The sequence below is a fragment of the Phyllostomus discolor genome, chromosome 4 (genome assembly GCF_004126475.2).
Source record: "Phyllostomus discolor isolate MPI-MPIP mPhyDis1 chromosome 4, mPhyDis1.pri.v3, whole genome shotgun sequence".
In the NCBI taxonomy this organism is placed as follows: Eukaryota; Metazoa; Chordata; class Mammalia; order Chiroptera; family Phyllostomidae; genus Phyllostomus; species Phyllostomus discolor.
This window is the reverse complement of record NC_040906.2, coordinates 193,037,360-193,054,383: the sequence shown is the minus strand read 5'-3', so window position 1 is coordinate 193,054,383 and position 17,024 is coordinate 193,037,360. Positions and strand designations below refer to the sequence as shown.

At 42.3% G+C, this 17,024-nt stretch overlaps 1 protein-coding gene across 8 annotated transcripts in view; it reads right to left on the bottom strand.

The window, feature by feature from the left end:
• The window catches only part of PHACTR2 (phosphatase and actin regulator 2), a 222,349-nt gene that overhangs the window by 14,584 nt on the left and 190,741 nt on the right, over positions 1-17,024 (bottom strand). For 4 of the 8 annotated variants that reach the window (XM_036024810.1, XM_036024817.1, XM_036024816.1 and 1 more), the window contains 6 exons: positions 15,682-15,869; positions 14,311-14,467; positions 12,024-12,079; positions 7,016-7,077; positions 4,225-4,362; positions 1,470-1,546 (listed from right to left, as the gene is read on the bottom strand). In XM_036024810.1, the coding sequence (XP_035880703.1) occupies positions 1,470-1,546; positions 4,225-4,362; positions 7,016-7,077; positions 12,024-12,079; positions 14,311-14,467; positions 15,682-15,869 (678 nt within the window). Of the gene's footprint in view, positions 1-1,465; positions 1,547-4,224; positions 4,363-7,015; positions 7,078-12,023; positions 12,080-14,310; positions 14,468-15,681; positions 15,870-17,024 lie in introns of those variants that run through there. The other 4 variants (XM_036024814.1, XM_036024818.1, XM_036024811.1 and 1 more) reach the window with 3 other exon arrangements.

Here is a 17,024-nt window from a genome sequence, read left to right as displayed (position 1 = left end):
TAAAATGTAGACTTCCACAAGAAGGCAATTTAAAAGTTTAATTATTTTTTATTGTGATGTATTATTTATATAATACCATCAAATGAAATGAGGTGACCAAATACTACAATTTCTAGGAAAACTACAAGAACTGGGTTCATGCTGTCACTACATCTCAGGGATCGGGACTCAATGACACAAAAATATGCCATTTTCCCAGTTGCCTGGAGGTCCCAGCTGGCTCGATGTCACCATAAGTATCCGACCACCTTATTATGATCAACTTTCCTACAGAATTGTGACCACAGGTGTCAGATATTAGCATGAACTTTTCCTGGCCCCAGAAGTGGAAGGGAGAAAAAGAGAGGACACAGGTTTGGCTTGGTGTTGACCTGCAGGGGGTCTGTGTGTGGATTATGATAGGATGAAGGCTTCGAATAGAGAAAAGTCCTATACCTTCAGGATGTCTGAAAATCCTACATGCATTCACACACACACAAAATAAAGAAATACTGCTAGAGAAAACAAAAGAGGTATCACTAAAAGAAAGGGGAGCTTCTTCTGCATACCTGGCATTACAGTTACGGGAGCCATAACTATGGAGCAAGGCAGGCCCCGTGCACCTCGGGGAAAAGGCTCGCTATGAAATCCTACTTTCATCAGGTGACGTGCTCCCTGGCACAGAACGCCACCATCAGCAGGAGCCACTGCAGAAACAGCAGCACCACAATGTACGGCTGCCCTCCAGAGGCTGTTTCCAGCCTAGGGGACCAGTACATGTTTCCAGAAGGAATTCTTCATGTGATTGTCCTGGCATGCTCTTTAACACCTCGAGTTTTAAAGATCTGATTGGCATGCACATTTTTAGGAACACACCTGCTATATAAAGCAAAGCACGTAAACCTGTGAGGGCAAAACATACGGAGCACCTGTGAATGGTGGAGGTCGGACTACATGATCACTCAGGGCCTATTAAACTGACTGGCACTGGGAGGAAAACGGTAGGATTACCGTGAGCTTCTGTGGCACCCTTACACACTGGGTTCCTACTTTAAGTTATTGTACATATTCTGAAGGTTGTGTTTCTATCCTAAGTTATGTCTACTTTGAGTCCAAAGCAGACATATATGTGTCCAGCCGCTCTCACCAGCATCTATTCTGGGCATAAAACTTTAACTGAGTCTCTTCAAAAGCAGAGTCAGGGGTACTACTGGTGCTTGTCTTCTGGCCCAGAAAATAAAGCCAAAAAGAAACCAAAATGTAGCTCTTTAGAATGATTCAAACTTCTTTGAAAAACAAAACAAAACAAAACTTAATTTTAGAAATGTTCATTAGATGGTGTTATGCTAAATTGTATATTTTTAAAAATTTGATTGTGTTAAAACACATGTAACAAAATTTATCATCATAGACATGTATAAAATACATGTAACATGAAATTTATCATCATAATCATTTTTGATATGTTAAACTGAATTTTGTCTACCTACCTTGTAAACTGTCGACTTTCTTCATGAACTTCCATTTCTGTGCTTTTAAATTCATTTAGTTCTTTCCTTATTGCTGCCTAAATAAGAAAAAAAGTGGATAAACAGAACTGTCACTTAGGTCACGGATTTCCCCGGCATACACACTGCATCAGCAGAGCAGGGGACTCCCAGTTTCTACTAGGTAAAGGTATGACGGATGTCATGTCACGCTAACTAAAACCAGCACGGATTTCTCTCAAGCGCCACTGGCAAGGTGGAGGAAGGGGGCTTTTCCTAAACTCGCCCTGGGGTCTGATCTGAGTTACCCACCCCCCTCCAAATGACCACAAGGACAGTGTGGGTCACGAGGCTGTCTGAGAAACAATGTCGTTTCCCTACGAAAGTTCTGCATTTCACACCACACACGGGGCGTGGGTCTGGTCAGAGCTGCCACAGGGCTACAAAGAAGGCAGCTGCCGTTTACTCTTCAACGCTGAAAGTTAAGACCACTTCGGCACAGCACTGAAAAGCTACTCCAGTGGAACAGAACACTATTACCACTGACTATTTAATGCACACATAATCCAGGCCACCTGAAAGGTGCGGTTTAAAGAGATGCTTGGGTTCTTCAGGCTGCAAAGCTGAGAGACTCACTGAAATGTCCACATTAGTTATCTACTGACCACCGTGGCCGGATCACAAACGGGTGTTGGTTTCAACTTTGCGCTTCTCTTTACATCCTCACTTTTCTACAAGAATAGTGCCCTCGTGTAAAAATGTATATTTATTAATAAAAACAGCTCCACGATGTCTTTGAAAAATGGACTCTTCAGCTACAATGCAGAACTTTACAAACCACAGAGGATTACTTTGCTGACAGAAGAGAAAATCTACTTTGTGGTGTGAGAAGGCGGCCTCTCTCTGGCTTTCTCCTGTCACTGGCACTCTGCAATACACGAGTTCTTCTCCCAGCGCCCCTTCCAGTGTGACAGCTGAATTCTGTGTCACAGCTTGCCTTGTCTCCTCAAATACATTCCTCAGCCCCTACAGTTTCTAAGGGGAACTTGTGGCTGGGAGGTGAAGGCAGGGGTGATTTTTTAAAAAAGCAATCCCTGCTACTGATTTTTGGAAGAGATGAAGCAAGCAGAGATATCTGTGGGCCTGAGCCCCCTGTGAGAAGACTGTGGCCCCGGCTGCCCAAGTGAGATCAAGAGCGAGGATACTTTGTTTTAATCACTGAAAACTTTGGTACCTAGAACCAGGAACTGAAATAGTGAAGATGCTCTGTACTCCTTATCAATTCACATCTATCAAAAAGTCTTCCTTGAAATGAGGTATTTTAATACGGACGGTGGCAGAGAATCCTGTCTCTGTGCTCATTTAAAATTTGTCCTCTGCACATTTGCGTGTCAGCAGGAGAAGTGCAAAGGAGTGCACTTGGCGTCAGAAGTCACAGACTCTAGTGTAACCTGCGCCTTCAGCAGCAGGGTGACCCTTGGAGGGTTACTCTACTCCAAACCTGCGGTCTCATCTGGGAAACGGGGCTGAGAATTCCTCCCAATATTAAGAGAATCCATTAAGAGCCTATTTGAAAGTGCCTTGTATGCTGTAAGTATTCAATAAAATGTCATTGTTGTGATATTTTTAAAAAATGAGTTAAACTTTAGTTTGTGACTGTGAGGAGCAACTCACTGTCATCTATCGAGAGTCTACGCTGGGTAAGAAGATAATGTCAGTGAAGGACCACAAGGACAGATAAGGCAAAGTCCCTGTTCTCAATGGCAGGTTGGCTAGCGATCAGAGTCTGGCAAAAATCAATGAAGGCATTCTTTGAGAATCAATTGCAATGTGGAAGCTACAAAAAGGGTACTGTATAGTTTATTCTTAATTGTAAATTGTGTGCTACACATTCCTTATATTGATCACACAATTCACTTATGACCATAAACCTAGACATAAATTCAATATTTATGGGCATATCCCACCTGCTCAGCTGCAATGTGACCTTGACATTCCCTCACCAATAGGTGGGGTTTCTCTCTCCAGCCCTGGATCTGCGTGAGACCTGTAACTGCTTTAACAACAGAGCACAGAGCAGAGGTGAGGCTGTGCCAGTGCGGGATACAGCCCTGAACTGACCTAGCATCTTTTGTGTCCTCCTCCTTGCAAGCCAGCTGCCATGTAAAACGTATGTGCCCGCCCTCGGGGAACCACACTGGGAGAAACCCAGAGTTGAAGCAGAGGTGCTGGAGGATGCCATGCCCTATGGATACAGGAAGAGGCCAAAGAGCAATGAGGTACAACAAGGCAATGACGAGCTAGTGGAGACGCCCTCTGGGAAGTGGATTCTGTAACCCCAGGCACCTCCCATGGTGCAACTCGATGACGCGTGGACCAGAAATGAACCACAATAATCTTAATTCTCTTCTATGCAAAGAAGACCAGCGTTTAGGCCTAACAACTCTTTGCATTAGTGTGAACGGGACTGATTTTGTTGAAAGATATGGGACAGAAAGAGGTGGGTTGATGCAGTGGGACTGAAGCCTGCATGGTGCTGGGTTGGGCCAACAATGGAAAGTAACTGAGCTGAAGCCAGGTTTTTCTAAGATTGAAACAAAACAAGTCCCCAGAGACAGCCCTGAGACCAAAATGTAGTATTTTCTGACACTATGAGAATTACAGTTTTTTTCCCAAGACTTGGTTGAAAGAACTTCATTGATATTACTAAAACAATCATAAATAAGCAAAGTTGTGGCTAAGCCACTGGAGTTCTTGCCTTGTCTGCGGGTGTCAACCTGGCCCAGGGCTTATCGGCCCGGCGATCGTAGTCAGGGGAGTCGGTGACTTCCACGTACTCGTTGAACCGCAGGATCCTCCGGGCCTGCAGCTCTGCCACGGTGGGTCTCAGGCTGAGCTGCAGGCGAGAGGGGACACAGGATGGGTTCAGTAAACCATTTACAGCCTCACGGTGGCAAGTTTTCTATGGAGAACTTCGAAGTTATGGTTAAATAAGGTCACTTTCAGATATCAAAAGAAAAAAAAAAGGCAGCGGCATCTGGGGATTTTCTAATAAGAACTAGAAAGCAGCGTGCCCTAATTTTGAGACTATAAAAATCGTCGTTGTTAGGTAGGTCACAGTCTTTGGCAACCGTCTGCATTACTCTCTTTTCTCCAACTTGCTTGGCATTGTGACAAAGGCACCTGCCATCCCTGACACAGGAAACAGGAACAACACAGACACAATGAAAACCCAGATACGGGAGGGCTGGTTTGGGGCCTGCATTATCAAGACAAAAGCCCTGCAACCGGGAGCCACGAGAAGAAAAATCCTGGTTCCTATTTTATTAAACCCGTATATTCAGAAATGCACAAAGTTATGCCACAGACATGGTCCAGGAGGGGGTCTGCCTGCAGGCACTGTGTCGTGAGAGGCTATGCACCCAGGCCCAGACTTGACATTTACAAGATCTTGGTCGCAAAAGCTGATTTGCAGGAGCAAGGAGTGGGGACACCCTGGAGAACTGCACTCAGTAGGGTATGTTACTACTTAAAATCAGCTGCATCCTTTATGATGCTTCTAACAATGTGGACTCCTCCTGGGGTCTTTGTCAAATTTGAATTTATTTGAATTTATTTTTCTATGTAATCTACCCAGCCCTGTGTGTATTTGCTTGCTTGTCTTGGTCTTTTCTCAAGCCCCCAAATGAGGCAGAGATTGTTCTGAAACTAAAGAAATATGGCCCCTTGGTCAACAGGCACCACCCACTCTGCTGTGGTGGTTAACAACATCCCCTTCTCTGGGCCTTGGCTTCCTCTTGAGTAAAATCAGAGGCTGGACTCAGTCAATGCTCTAACCATCAAGGCATTCAAAGACCTGCAGAAGGCCTGGGTCTACACCTTGAGCCACTTGAGCTGGGATATGACAACTTTAGTCCCCTCTAGGTTCATAAAGCCCTGGTGGGCAACGGACAAAGGAAGGAATAATCTAAGTGGTTCTGTTATGTTCTCAGTTACTGTCTCATCTATATTGTTAGATTCTTACTGCCTCTCTAGGTTGGGTGGAGTTAAGGTAGCGGAAAAACCCTGCCTCTGGGGACTGCCCAGAAGCCAAGTGACTAATGGCCACGCAGGTCAGAGATTCTCCACCCAGTCTTGCCCTTCAGGATCCTGTCAGTGATGGGGTAGCTCTTAGAGATATGGACTCTCCTATACCTGTGACAAGGGGCTCTGCATAGTGGAGGCAGGTGGGGACAGGAGTTAAGGACAGGCTCTGTTGCCTCCTGGAAGGGCCCAAATGCGCGGAGAAGACTACATGCCTGTTGGGGGTGAGCCTGGAGCAAGGAGGAGGGGCTACTTCTTATCTGTAGCTGGCACCTAGGGACCACTGAATGCTAGAAGAGCCATCTCTGGAAATTCAGTTTAGTCTTTCCCAGCTGGATAATTACTTGACATGTAGGGTATTGAAGAGAAAAAAGACATGAATAAAGGATCTTCTCCCCTAAAAATCAAAACCCAAACCTCTCAAAACACAGTCTCTAACTTTTCCATGGGGATGGAGTGTTTCTTCAGCTGTCTTATGATGCTTTTGCTAAGGCTCGCCAGCTGGCCCAGAAAGTTGTGAGTGAGGTCACACACTTCAGGGCAGATGTCACGCTTTACTCATCCTGCCTTCTCCTGGGTGAAGGGGATACTCAAACACTCACCAAACAAAGCTTCATAATGAAACAGAAGCTCCCATAGTGCTTGATTTTTCCAGAGGCTATTATTGCTTTAACACTTACAGGAAAAAGCGATAGCCCTGGCGTATTTTGATAAATAGTGGAAACAATTGCCCGAGGTAAATCATTTGTTAATTTGGGTAGCACTGCAGTAGGTAGGCTGGATGATGAAGTTCACCTAAAAAAATTACCGCATTTTTCGGACTATTAAGATGCACTTTTTTTTTAAACCACATTTTTTGCTTCAAAAATTTTTCCCCTATTTTTCTCCTTTAAAACCTAGGTGTGTCTGGGGTCTGTATCATAAGACACACCTAGGTTTTAGAGGAGGAAAATAGGAAAAAAATTTTTGAAGCAAAAAATGTAGTAAAAAAGTGCATCTTACTGTCTGAAAAATACAGCACTCGCCCAGCTCAGATATGGAATAGTGGCAAATCTTCAGGAGTAACAAGATGTTTATTCAAGATTTCCAAGGTGGAGAGTGTGACCATTTTAAAACACTAAACATTGAGTTGTTAATAATGATTATCACTAAATAGATGAAGTTTGTGTTTCTTTTCCTTTTTTATTCCCTTTTGCACTTCATTTTTTTACACAGATTATATGTTATTTTCATAACCATTAAATGCACCTTAAAACTTTTTATTCTTAACATCAAAATGAACATGCAATTATAAAGATAATCATATTGTATTCATTGCATTGATTTTAATTTCTATGATCAGTTAGTGGATTAATAGCGCTAATTATTCCTAAATACCAGATTTACCTGTAGAGAGCTGATTTGCATTTAAAAAATGAAGCACATCTCAAAACACACACAGTCATTAACAGTCATAGTTTCCTCACCTTTCTGCTGAGTCTGCGTTTAAGTTCCATTTTTGCTTCTTGTTCCTCTTCTTCATTCTTTTCTGTTCATTAATGGAAGGGGAGGCATGGAGACTTAGTTACTATAAATGATTTTATAATCAGAAAAGCATATCAGGTCAAAATTATGTAACTTTGACAGATATTGATCAAACACACCAACATTTTAAAAAACTTGTCAAAAGAAAGTGCAGAAAAATCAATCATTAATTTTTATATATATAAAATTACATTAATTTAGGTATACGCATACAGTATTTTTTTTCTATGGGACTGGTTTATTTACTAATTGTAACCCTTTTTGCTTTTTGATTCCTTGTTCTATTCTGACAAAACTACACGAGTGCCCATATTCGGGTGAAAGTCTTTCATTGCTGATCATCTCATGGGCTTATAAGCACAGATTATCAGAATTCTGATAAAAATTTGCTTCTGGATCTCGCCTTCACGTGAACATCTGAGACATATCAAAAGAACGAATTAGAACCATGTGATGCATGTACGAGTCACTGATTTCTAATCAAATCCCACTAAAATGCTCCGTTTGTCTGCTTTGGTTTCCATAGAAGCAGAATGTAGTCACTTGTTTGGACTTCACTTTTGAACCAGAATGTTCTGAATGGGATTACAGTGTACTGTAGGTGGAGAGGATTTATTTTGTCATGACTTTGACTGTCCAAAGTCTTCTCTTTCTCTAGTACTTCACCAAGGAGTATAATCTGATGGCCAACTTAAATGAATGCTGTCCAATGGATAGGATTAAAAGAAAAATGTCCAGAACTTTTAAAGAAATAAACACCATTCAGGTTTTAATAGTTGCTTATTAGATGAACTTCTCTCTGTTGCTTGCTGTAGCTCATCATTTGTTCAATAAATGAGCACAGATTTTACTCATTGGGTTTTAGTACTTACAAAAGACTGTCTTTTAGAAAGTGCTATTATGAATACTACTAAAGAAAAAAACTGTGTAAAAGCTCAACTAAAAAGGTGAACAAAAAGTCTCCTCTCTGAAAATATATTTATTTTTAAAGTTCAAATAGACTTCTTAACACAAAAACTATTTTTATTGTTAATAAACTATTAGCATTCAGTATTTGCACCATCTGTATTTGTTGGTTGAACACGCTAAATCTCCATTTGTTTTCCTTATCTTAACAGGGAAAAGTTTCTACATTCTTCTAAAATAGTAATTTCAATTCATAAGAAAGAGAATGATTAGCCTGATTTTTTAGACTAAGAGTGAAAATCAACTAAATCACCAGGCAAGACAAGAAACAACTAGTTAGTAGTTTTTATTAAGTGTCTGTCAAGTGTCAAACAAGTGTGATTATAATTCAGATTTCTTCCTATGAAAATACTGTGGGTACCCTTAAAATACATCCTTAGGGTCCAACAACTACCTTTGGTGGGTTGGATAAGTTGTATGGACTGCACAATCCAAACACCAAACTCACAGTTCATGTCATTCAAACTAGGGCTGTACAAGACCAGGCCTCTAATGATATTACTAATAAAAAATACAACTTTGAAAACATACAACTTTGTTTGTATGATCTTAAGATCAAGTTTGTTTGTTTAATCTTAAGATTAAGAGGAATAATCTTAATCAATTATTCCTCTACAGCGATTATGCTATATTTTTAGAGGTACTTTTCAAAGACAAAAAATTGGATTTCTAATACAACTTAAAACAAATGCTCCAATTTTCATGAAATATGTAAAATGTCATTTCTTTGAAGAGAATTTTAGAAAAATCTGCCTTATTTAAGCATATTACATATCTATGCAACAGCCAGTTAAGTTTTTTTCTTAAAGGCCAGTTACAGTTATGGAAGTTAAATAAACATGATCTTACTTTATGGGAATTCTTTTTTAACATCAGGAGCGGACTTCCTTACATGTCCCATATTTGAGATTACGCTTCTAATGAAGTTAGAGGAAGAGGGTTAGAGGGGGAGGGAAGTCAACGTGACTGTTCTTCTGAATCTCATTCAATAGTTACTGTAAAATCTCTCACAAAGATTCAAGGTTAAACCTTAAACTTGGTTAAAAAAAAAAAGACTCCCTGAGGTTTTTTTAACATTTCCCCCTTTTTTTTTTTTGGATTTATTAGAGGGCTCATTATAAAGTAGGATGTGAACCTTTCTGGTTCCTCGAAGCAGGCTGGAGGAATATTCCCGAAAGACGTGATGGGGCTCACTGACAAATCTGGCCCTCAGTGACTCTCACCAGAGAAGGGGAGGGTGAGCGTTTCAGAACAGCCACAGGAAGCACTGGGCATAAACACAGCAGCAATGCAGGAGGTTGAACGGGGCGGGCACCCCAGGAAAGCTGCCTGGCTAGTGAGTGTTGCCTGGGGCATTTTGTGGATGAGCTAAAAGAACAAAGAAACACACAGAAACACCAGCAACTGGAGTGTCATATTCTTGAGGTATCAACTCAGATAAAATGGATTTTAAGTGATTATTTTTGTGGGTTCGGGTTTTTTTGTCTCTTTCACATGTTTCCGTGTGGGTTTTTTAGCTATGGACCTGTGACAGAGCGAGATGTGATAAAGTAGATGTCAGTGGAAAAATATAAATGATAGACATGAGGGTTTACTGTAAAATTCTTCCAAATTTTCTGTATGATTAAAAAATTTCATATAAAATGTTACATGCATAACCCAATGGCCTAATATATCTTTTCCCTATAGAAGATACAGCTGGAATTACAATCACAGCTACAGAACATAAGAAGATTTTTAGCTTTTATCCCTACCCTGAAAAAGGTGCTCCCTATATATCACTTTCCTGATAATATCAGCAAAAGTTGGCCTTTTGAGCACCAAAACTTAACTTCTATTTTAACGACTTTAAGGAACTAGTTCTAAAGTGTACTGCTAAATATAACTTTCCATATATTTTAAAATGCTAGATGCACTAAAATAGGAAAGAAATAAATAACATGGTTTGTGATACCAGGAATGATACCAAGACATAAAATTTGTTCTGTGTTGCCAATGAGAGCTGTCAGTATTAACTGTCGTCTGACTTACATTTATTGAACTAGTGATGGACTTGAATTCGAGAACTACTGAACATTTTATTTTATGAATCTGTTCCCTAATTTGTCAAGAACAGACGACCTAGTTATAGAAAGTGTCCTTAAAAACCACACCATGTCACACAAAGACTTTTCTCCAGACAGACAGTCATACTGCTTTGGAACACAAGCTGGCAACGAGACATACAAACAAATGGAAGGACCGAGAGGCAAGCAGAGGCAAAATACAGTGTCCTAGCTGTGCTCTGGGTGACCTCCCCCAGGTCCCCTTTCTGCTTCACTTGGCCCTACAATGTTATGTCAGGAGATCTTCAGCCAGTTATCGGCCTCTCCAGACTGCAAATGTGTCTTTTGTGTCCAGAAAAAGCATGCTTAAACAAACTAAAAAGGAAGTAAATAAGGGCTGAAGTCAAATCTGAAGTTGACTTTGGCATTTCACTCTTTTCCGAACCTCCAGGAAAATGGGACATAAAAGCCAACACAGCACTTAAGATCAATGTGCGATGAATTTCTAGATCCACGATATGGTTCCTTAAATAACCAAACACAAAAATGGTTTGGCGCTCTTTATCCCACAGGAGCAAGAAAATATTACCCAGAATCCTCTTTTCCTTTTTGTCCAGGTTTGCATCAGGCATCCAATAAAAATAATCTGTGTTTTAGGAGCTCATGATCTGCATCTGAGCTTGCCTAAAAGTTAACTCAAATATTTCCCAGGAACCTATTATCTGAGCCTTTTTGGTTTGGTTTTGTTAATCAGATGTTGCTTCCATCATCTTTCAGAAAGCTAAAACTTTTTTTTCTCTTGTCTAGCCATGCCATTTTCCCTCTCCAAACTGGATTTTGTATACATGGATGGTCACACTTAAGTCCTTTGCTGGGTTCTATCCCAGTTATGCTCACAAACAGCTAGACAAAAAAAATTCCAAGGAAAAAAATCCCATACGCTGGCAATTCCTCTCCTCAGTCCTCATTGTTGAATTGTTTCAGTAATTGTAACTGGGGTATGACTGTGCTATGAAAACCCTTCTCTCCATCAGGCCTGGGTGAAGGAGATTCACTGCATGCTGGTAGCTCATTACTACTGTGTTGCTATCCGGAGTTCTGCCCACGCCCGCGCTTTGATATTTCATACAACAAAAAGCTCTCCTGAAACTGGGTTAGTGATAGATAAAACTACAGTAGCCCAATTAAAAAATACCCATTACAGCTAATGTAGTTAGTAACCACATGGATACACTACAACACAACTAACTGCTTCCACTCATTTTATAGCTTGAACATAGGAACCATAATAATTTAAATATGACTGGACTGGTGAGTGAGAAGTCAAGTCAAACAAAATAGAGGGAAAGATCAAATGGGAAACTAAAGTTAGAAAATGAATGGAGAACTCCGTAAGGGCTGAGAAATTATAAATAACTCAAGAGGGAAATAGTTATCATAACAAAGGAAAATGAAATGGATTGAAATGAAATGGATTGAAAAATTGCTTTTACCACGATTCTGTTTTAAATTGAGTCATTTGTTAAACCTGGCAACAAATTCTATTATTATTAATAATATAGGAATGTTTGGTTCATTTCCTTGTGGAGTCTCTGGCCTTTTCTTTGACATGTATTCGCAAGCCGACTAGAGCATTTTCTTTTATTTAACAGTCGGGTGACAGAATACATGGAGTATGTTTCATCTTTCTTAAAAACAATTGTCACAGCCGTGACTGTGGTCTGGGGGATATCAGGCTCACAGCCATAAAATGAAATATAAACTTCAAGAAACTATTTTTAAAATTACATAAATAATGACACATAAATGTGATACGAATGGGCCATTTCAATCATTGGTGGATAAATATACTAAGGTTTCCCACTGATAAATGGATTGTCTCTGGAAGAAGCTCGTTAACGGTTAGACAAGGAATCACTGCAGAGCACTGGATACTCACGTTTTAGGATATTTCTTTGCTCCAATTCTTCAGTTGTGGGCCTCTGGCTAAGTCTCCTATGATGACAAAAAAGATATACTGCAGGTTATGAACAAGACCCCCTTAGCAGGAGACACAAAAGAAAACAACAAACAAAGCTATATTTTTTCATTTTTTGAGAGACAAAAGTCAATTTTTACACTTACAAAAGCATTCTTTGTTAATTTGGAGACCAGAGAGTGTGGCTGAGACTGTTAACTACCCCCCATTACCCACCATCCCTCTTCCTTTCAGAAACAGAAGCCCCTGAGCTTCAATGGCGGCTCTTGTTGCCCCCAACACCCCCGGCTGCAGCCTTCCGCCTCCTGAGCAGCGAGGTGTTGCTATATGGCCAAGCTCTTGCAATGGGACGTGAGCAGAAATGCTGTTTGTAATGTCTACTTTTTGCCTTTAAAATGACTGTGTGTATGTGTTCCCTTCTCTACCTTTCCTTCTTCCACAGGCTAGAACTTAACTGTGGAAGCCAGTGAGCCAGTTAGGCTCGTGCCGATGAGAACATCCACGGGGATGGAAGAGCAACAGGACAGAAGAAACCTGGGACCCGGCTGATGGCGAGAGGTCATCCTCCCCAGCCATGCTGGACAGGCCACCTATCCCTGGGCGGTCATGTACAAAAGAAAGAAACATGTGGAAGTGCCTTGTTTGGACCACTGCATGTTTCGGTCTCTGTTAAAACAGCTTAGCCTTTTGCTAATTCATATACAGTTGTTCGGATCTAAGAAAGCCTGCTGCTTGAGTTCCTATCAGCTTGGGAGATGATCGATCCACATTGAATATAGCATTTTAAGTGAAATATGGCCTTTGTGACCTGAAACAAATTTCTAGCACGGTTATCTTGAGATATGTAGGTCCTTCCCATCTGCCTTCAAGATGAGCCAGGCTCCTCCTCTGTGCTTAGTAGCTCTTTGTATCTAAGAGCTGAATGTCCTGTGAACCCTTCCTACTTTGTTCTTGGTCTTGTTTCCATTATGAATTTGTTTATCACCAATAAAAACTTCCTCTGGATGTGGTTTGAGTTTGTACAAATCAAACTAATAATGTACATGAAAGGCAATTTTTAAAAAGATATTATCAATTCTAAATTTTTATGGCTATGACAGAAATGATAGGAAGAATTAAAATTAGTGACATTTTAAATATCTTATTAAAAATTTTCTTAAAGTTTAATCTTCATCAGAGGGCCTTTGGAATTAACTTCAGTAACCGAGAGCACAAAAGCCCAGTGACCACCCCTGCCAGCCAGACGCTGTCCCACCCGTGTACCCCCGTATCCTGTACAAACACCCATCCTATGTCACCCCCCAAACACATCACCCTCCCCTTGTAGTAGAGATTCCTCCTTCTAGAATGATCTTCCTCCAACTACTGATATAACTGATTAAAGTGGTACCTTGAAAGTGGGTGTTTGATTTCCCTTGAAAGTGAGAAGTAAAGACTCCTGGATCTCTGCCCCTACACAGCGGCCAAACAAATCTCACTCTGGGCTTCCAGACCGTTCCCTTCTCCCGATTTGTGCACCCCGTCATGAGAGAAGTCAGAGCAATACCTAATGCTGACACATGTTTGAACTGGTCACAAAAATGAGAGCTTCAGCACTCATTTCTATGAAGACTGGCAGTTAAACGGACTTCTGACTTCACTAGCGGCAAAAGTAGAAATCATACAAGAGCCGGAGGAGGAAGAGAAGTCAGATGTCCATGACCTGAAGTTAAAAGAGGGAGGTTTTGATAGCAGGGCTGAGGTTACCTGACAGTGACCATGGGCGGAGCTGACCATGGAGACTTACTATACTATTTTCCAGTCTCCTGGCCCACGGGACACAACTGCCTGGAATCACAGGTGCGCTAGTTTGTCCCTGAACCAGGCCTGTCTTCTGTTTTGATGAAAACCTTTCAGTGGAATGCAGCCATACTCGTATGTTTGTGCACTGTTTACAGCTGCTTTTGTTGAGTCCCTGCAACAGAGGTCTTCCGGCCAGCGAAGCCTGAAATATTTATGAACCGGGCTTTACAGAAAAAGTCTGTCAACACTTGGACCAGGCCTTGGCAACCTCAGAGCCACGGACTCGCTGGATGGAAGGGCAGGTTCTTCGAGCGGTGCACTCTCCAGGGCCAACTTTAAAAGGCCCGATAGGCCACGTGTGCCCTTACCCACGAATTCCCAACGACCTCAGGTTGGAAACTACAGGAGGGGGTGTGGATTGCAAGGTATGCACTGGTTGCTGCTGGACTGGAACTTCGGCAATTACCTGACTAGCTTGGTTCCAATCTGCTGTCGGATTTCCTGCCTCTCTTCTTCAGAGGTCCGCTGCAGGATGTTCTTGTCCTCGAGTTCTTTTTTGGATGGCCTGTTGCCAAGTTTGATAGCAAGAGTATCCCGTCGTCGGATTTTACTTGCCAGAGCACCTGAGGATTGGAAATGGCAGAAATGCAGAGAGAGAGGCTTTTAGCAGGTGGCACTCAGGTGACAGGTGGCACAGGCTTTCCACGGAGTCCGGGGCCAAGTGCTTTGTCCGTGTGCGCTCGGGGGATTTTAGTTAGCCTAAGGGGGGAACTACTTTTGAGTTGGCTACAGTTCATCTTGGGATACTGAAGAACTCTTTAAAATGTTCTGAAAAATGCTGGGGAACCACAGGAAACTTGGGAGTATCACCGCATCATTTGGAAAGTGACGTGTGAAGCTTATTTTGCTGAGATGGCGCATCACGGGAACTACTGATGGCAGCGCCTTTTCTCTCTTTTCTTTTTCAAGTCTTAAACACGTGCCCCTTCACTTACACTGCGCAGGAAAGTCCTGTCTTCCCTCTTCCCCTGCTCAGAAACCACGCTGGCAAAAGTCTGCCTTTGATACTCAAGTTTTAATCCTAAATTGCCCAGAGATCCCTGCCATCTCCACAGATGTCAGTTAATGCCAGATGGGTGAAAATTTTTGGTGTTGTTCAGTAGAAATGGAAATTTGACACACTGATGTTTAATCATTAATATGTTACTACCGTTTCACAATCTATAAATTTAACTGTATAGTGAATCCTTCCAAAGTCATACTGCTTAGAAGAAGAAAAAAAAAAAAACCACTTTCTAGTTCCCTAATTTACTCACAAACGGTTGGCTTCCCCTTCTTTACTGCCATTCCTTACTAGAGTGCATACTATCTTACTTATTGTGGATGAGTGTTTTGAATTCGTAAAAGGATTTGTCATTTTTGACTCATTCCTCCCTCCCTCCCCTCTCTTCAAACCCCAGCATAAAAATAAGGGAAACTCTCAAAACATTTCCAATGAGTAATCCAGGGAAGCCGGCACTGGTGCTCTTTACTCAAGAGAGGTCCTGGGGGAGGGCTGCCTTTGACCGTCCTGAGAAAGGCCTCTGTCATTAGAAAGCTTTGCCTCTTTGGACACACACAAACGTGCCTCTCACCGCCCATGGAATCGCTGTTTGGAGAGGCCCTCACCCAAAGCCACGCCCTGGGACACACACATTTCCAGTCTGAGGAAGGAATATGAGGGGAAAGAGAACATCGGAAGTCTGGTTGCCAATGGGGCTTCTGTTCTTTACAAAACGCAGCTGCTTCTGTCCACCCCCACCCCACTTCCCGCCCTGCCTCCCGAAAAAAGTCTTACTTTCCCCACTGCCATCCTCATCTTCATCCTCTTCATCGTCGTCGTCGTCGGTGTACAGGACAGGCCCATCGGAGTCCGAGTCGCTGGCCCGGCACTCCCTTTGGCTCTCGTCCTCCGGGGCACAGAAGGGTTCTGCAGACTCTCCCGTCAGCCCAGGGGCCAGCAGCTGGTCTTTGGTTGTGAAACTGCTGGAGGCACAGAGACACAGGGGTGGTGTGAAGCTCGGGGCAAACTTGGGGCCCAGACCATGAGAAGGAGTGCTGGTTTTAAGAGCATCCTTCAGGCTGGCAAAAGGGAAAAAAGCAGACATAGGCCAGCTAAATCACTGACATGGAAGACCAGTCTGTATTACTTGAGTCTCCAAGTGTTAGATTTCTTCACCCGTACAATGAAAAGGATTGACTAGGTGGTATCTGATACAGCCAGTACACGAATATGGGAAAACTCTATATTTTGCAAATGAATCTCCCCACAGCAATGGGGGTTCAGAAAGAACGAAGGGCCAGATGCTCCCGAAGAGCTGACTCAGCGTCTCCCTTTGCTTTGACCTCTACCTCCTACTGGTCCTTCCAGGCTCAGGGAAAGCCTGGGCTCTGTCAGGAGTCTGTCACCAGCCTTCAGCCTAGTTCCCTGTCCTTTCTGCCTGCTCCCGTGGTGACCTGGAGACAACCCCCGCCCCCCACCACTGGCACGCTGCACCTCAGTCTCCATTTACTTGCCTTCCCAACCCACCAAGTTCCTGGACAAGTAGGACTCGTGCTGCTTCTCAGCCCAACACCTAGAAACGCTGCAACACGGAAAAGTGCATCTCCTTTAACTGATATACAAGTTAACCCCCTTCTCATCACAGCCAGTGTGTCAACAGTAAAATAATCACGCATCCCCTCTGTGCTTAGCTTCTCCACTTATAAACCTACTGCCACAGACCTGCATTAATAACACGAGGTGGAAGGGGTGGAAGTTAAATGGACTCTTTAGAAGAAGGTTGTATGTAAGGATGCAATCATTTTCTATTATTCAGCTTGGTAAGAGCCCCCTGTTTACAGTACACACGCATGGTGGGATATTACTCGGCCCTAAGTAAGAATGGAAACTTACTATTTGCGACAACATAGATGGACCTAGAGGGCATTATGTTAAATAAAATAAGTCAGTCAGAGAAAGACAAGTATCATAGGATTCCATTTACATGTGGAATCTAAAAAACAAAATAAATGAACAAACAAAAGAGAAACAGACCTGTAGCTACAGAGAACAGGCTGATGGTTGCCAGAGAGGAGAGGTTTAGGGGAACAGGGGGGCTGGGGAAGGGATTAGGAAGTACAAATTGGTAGTTACAGAAG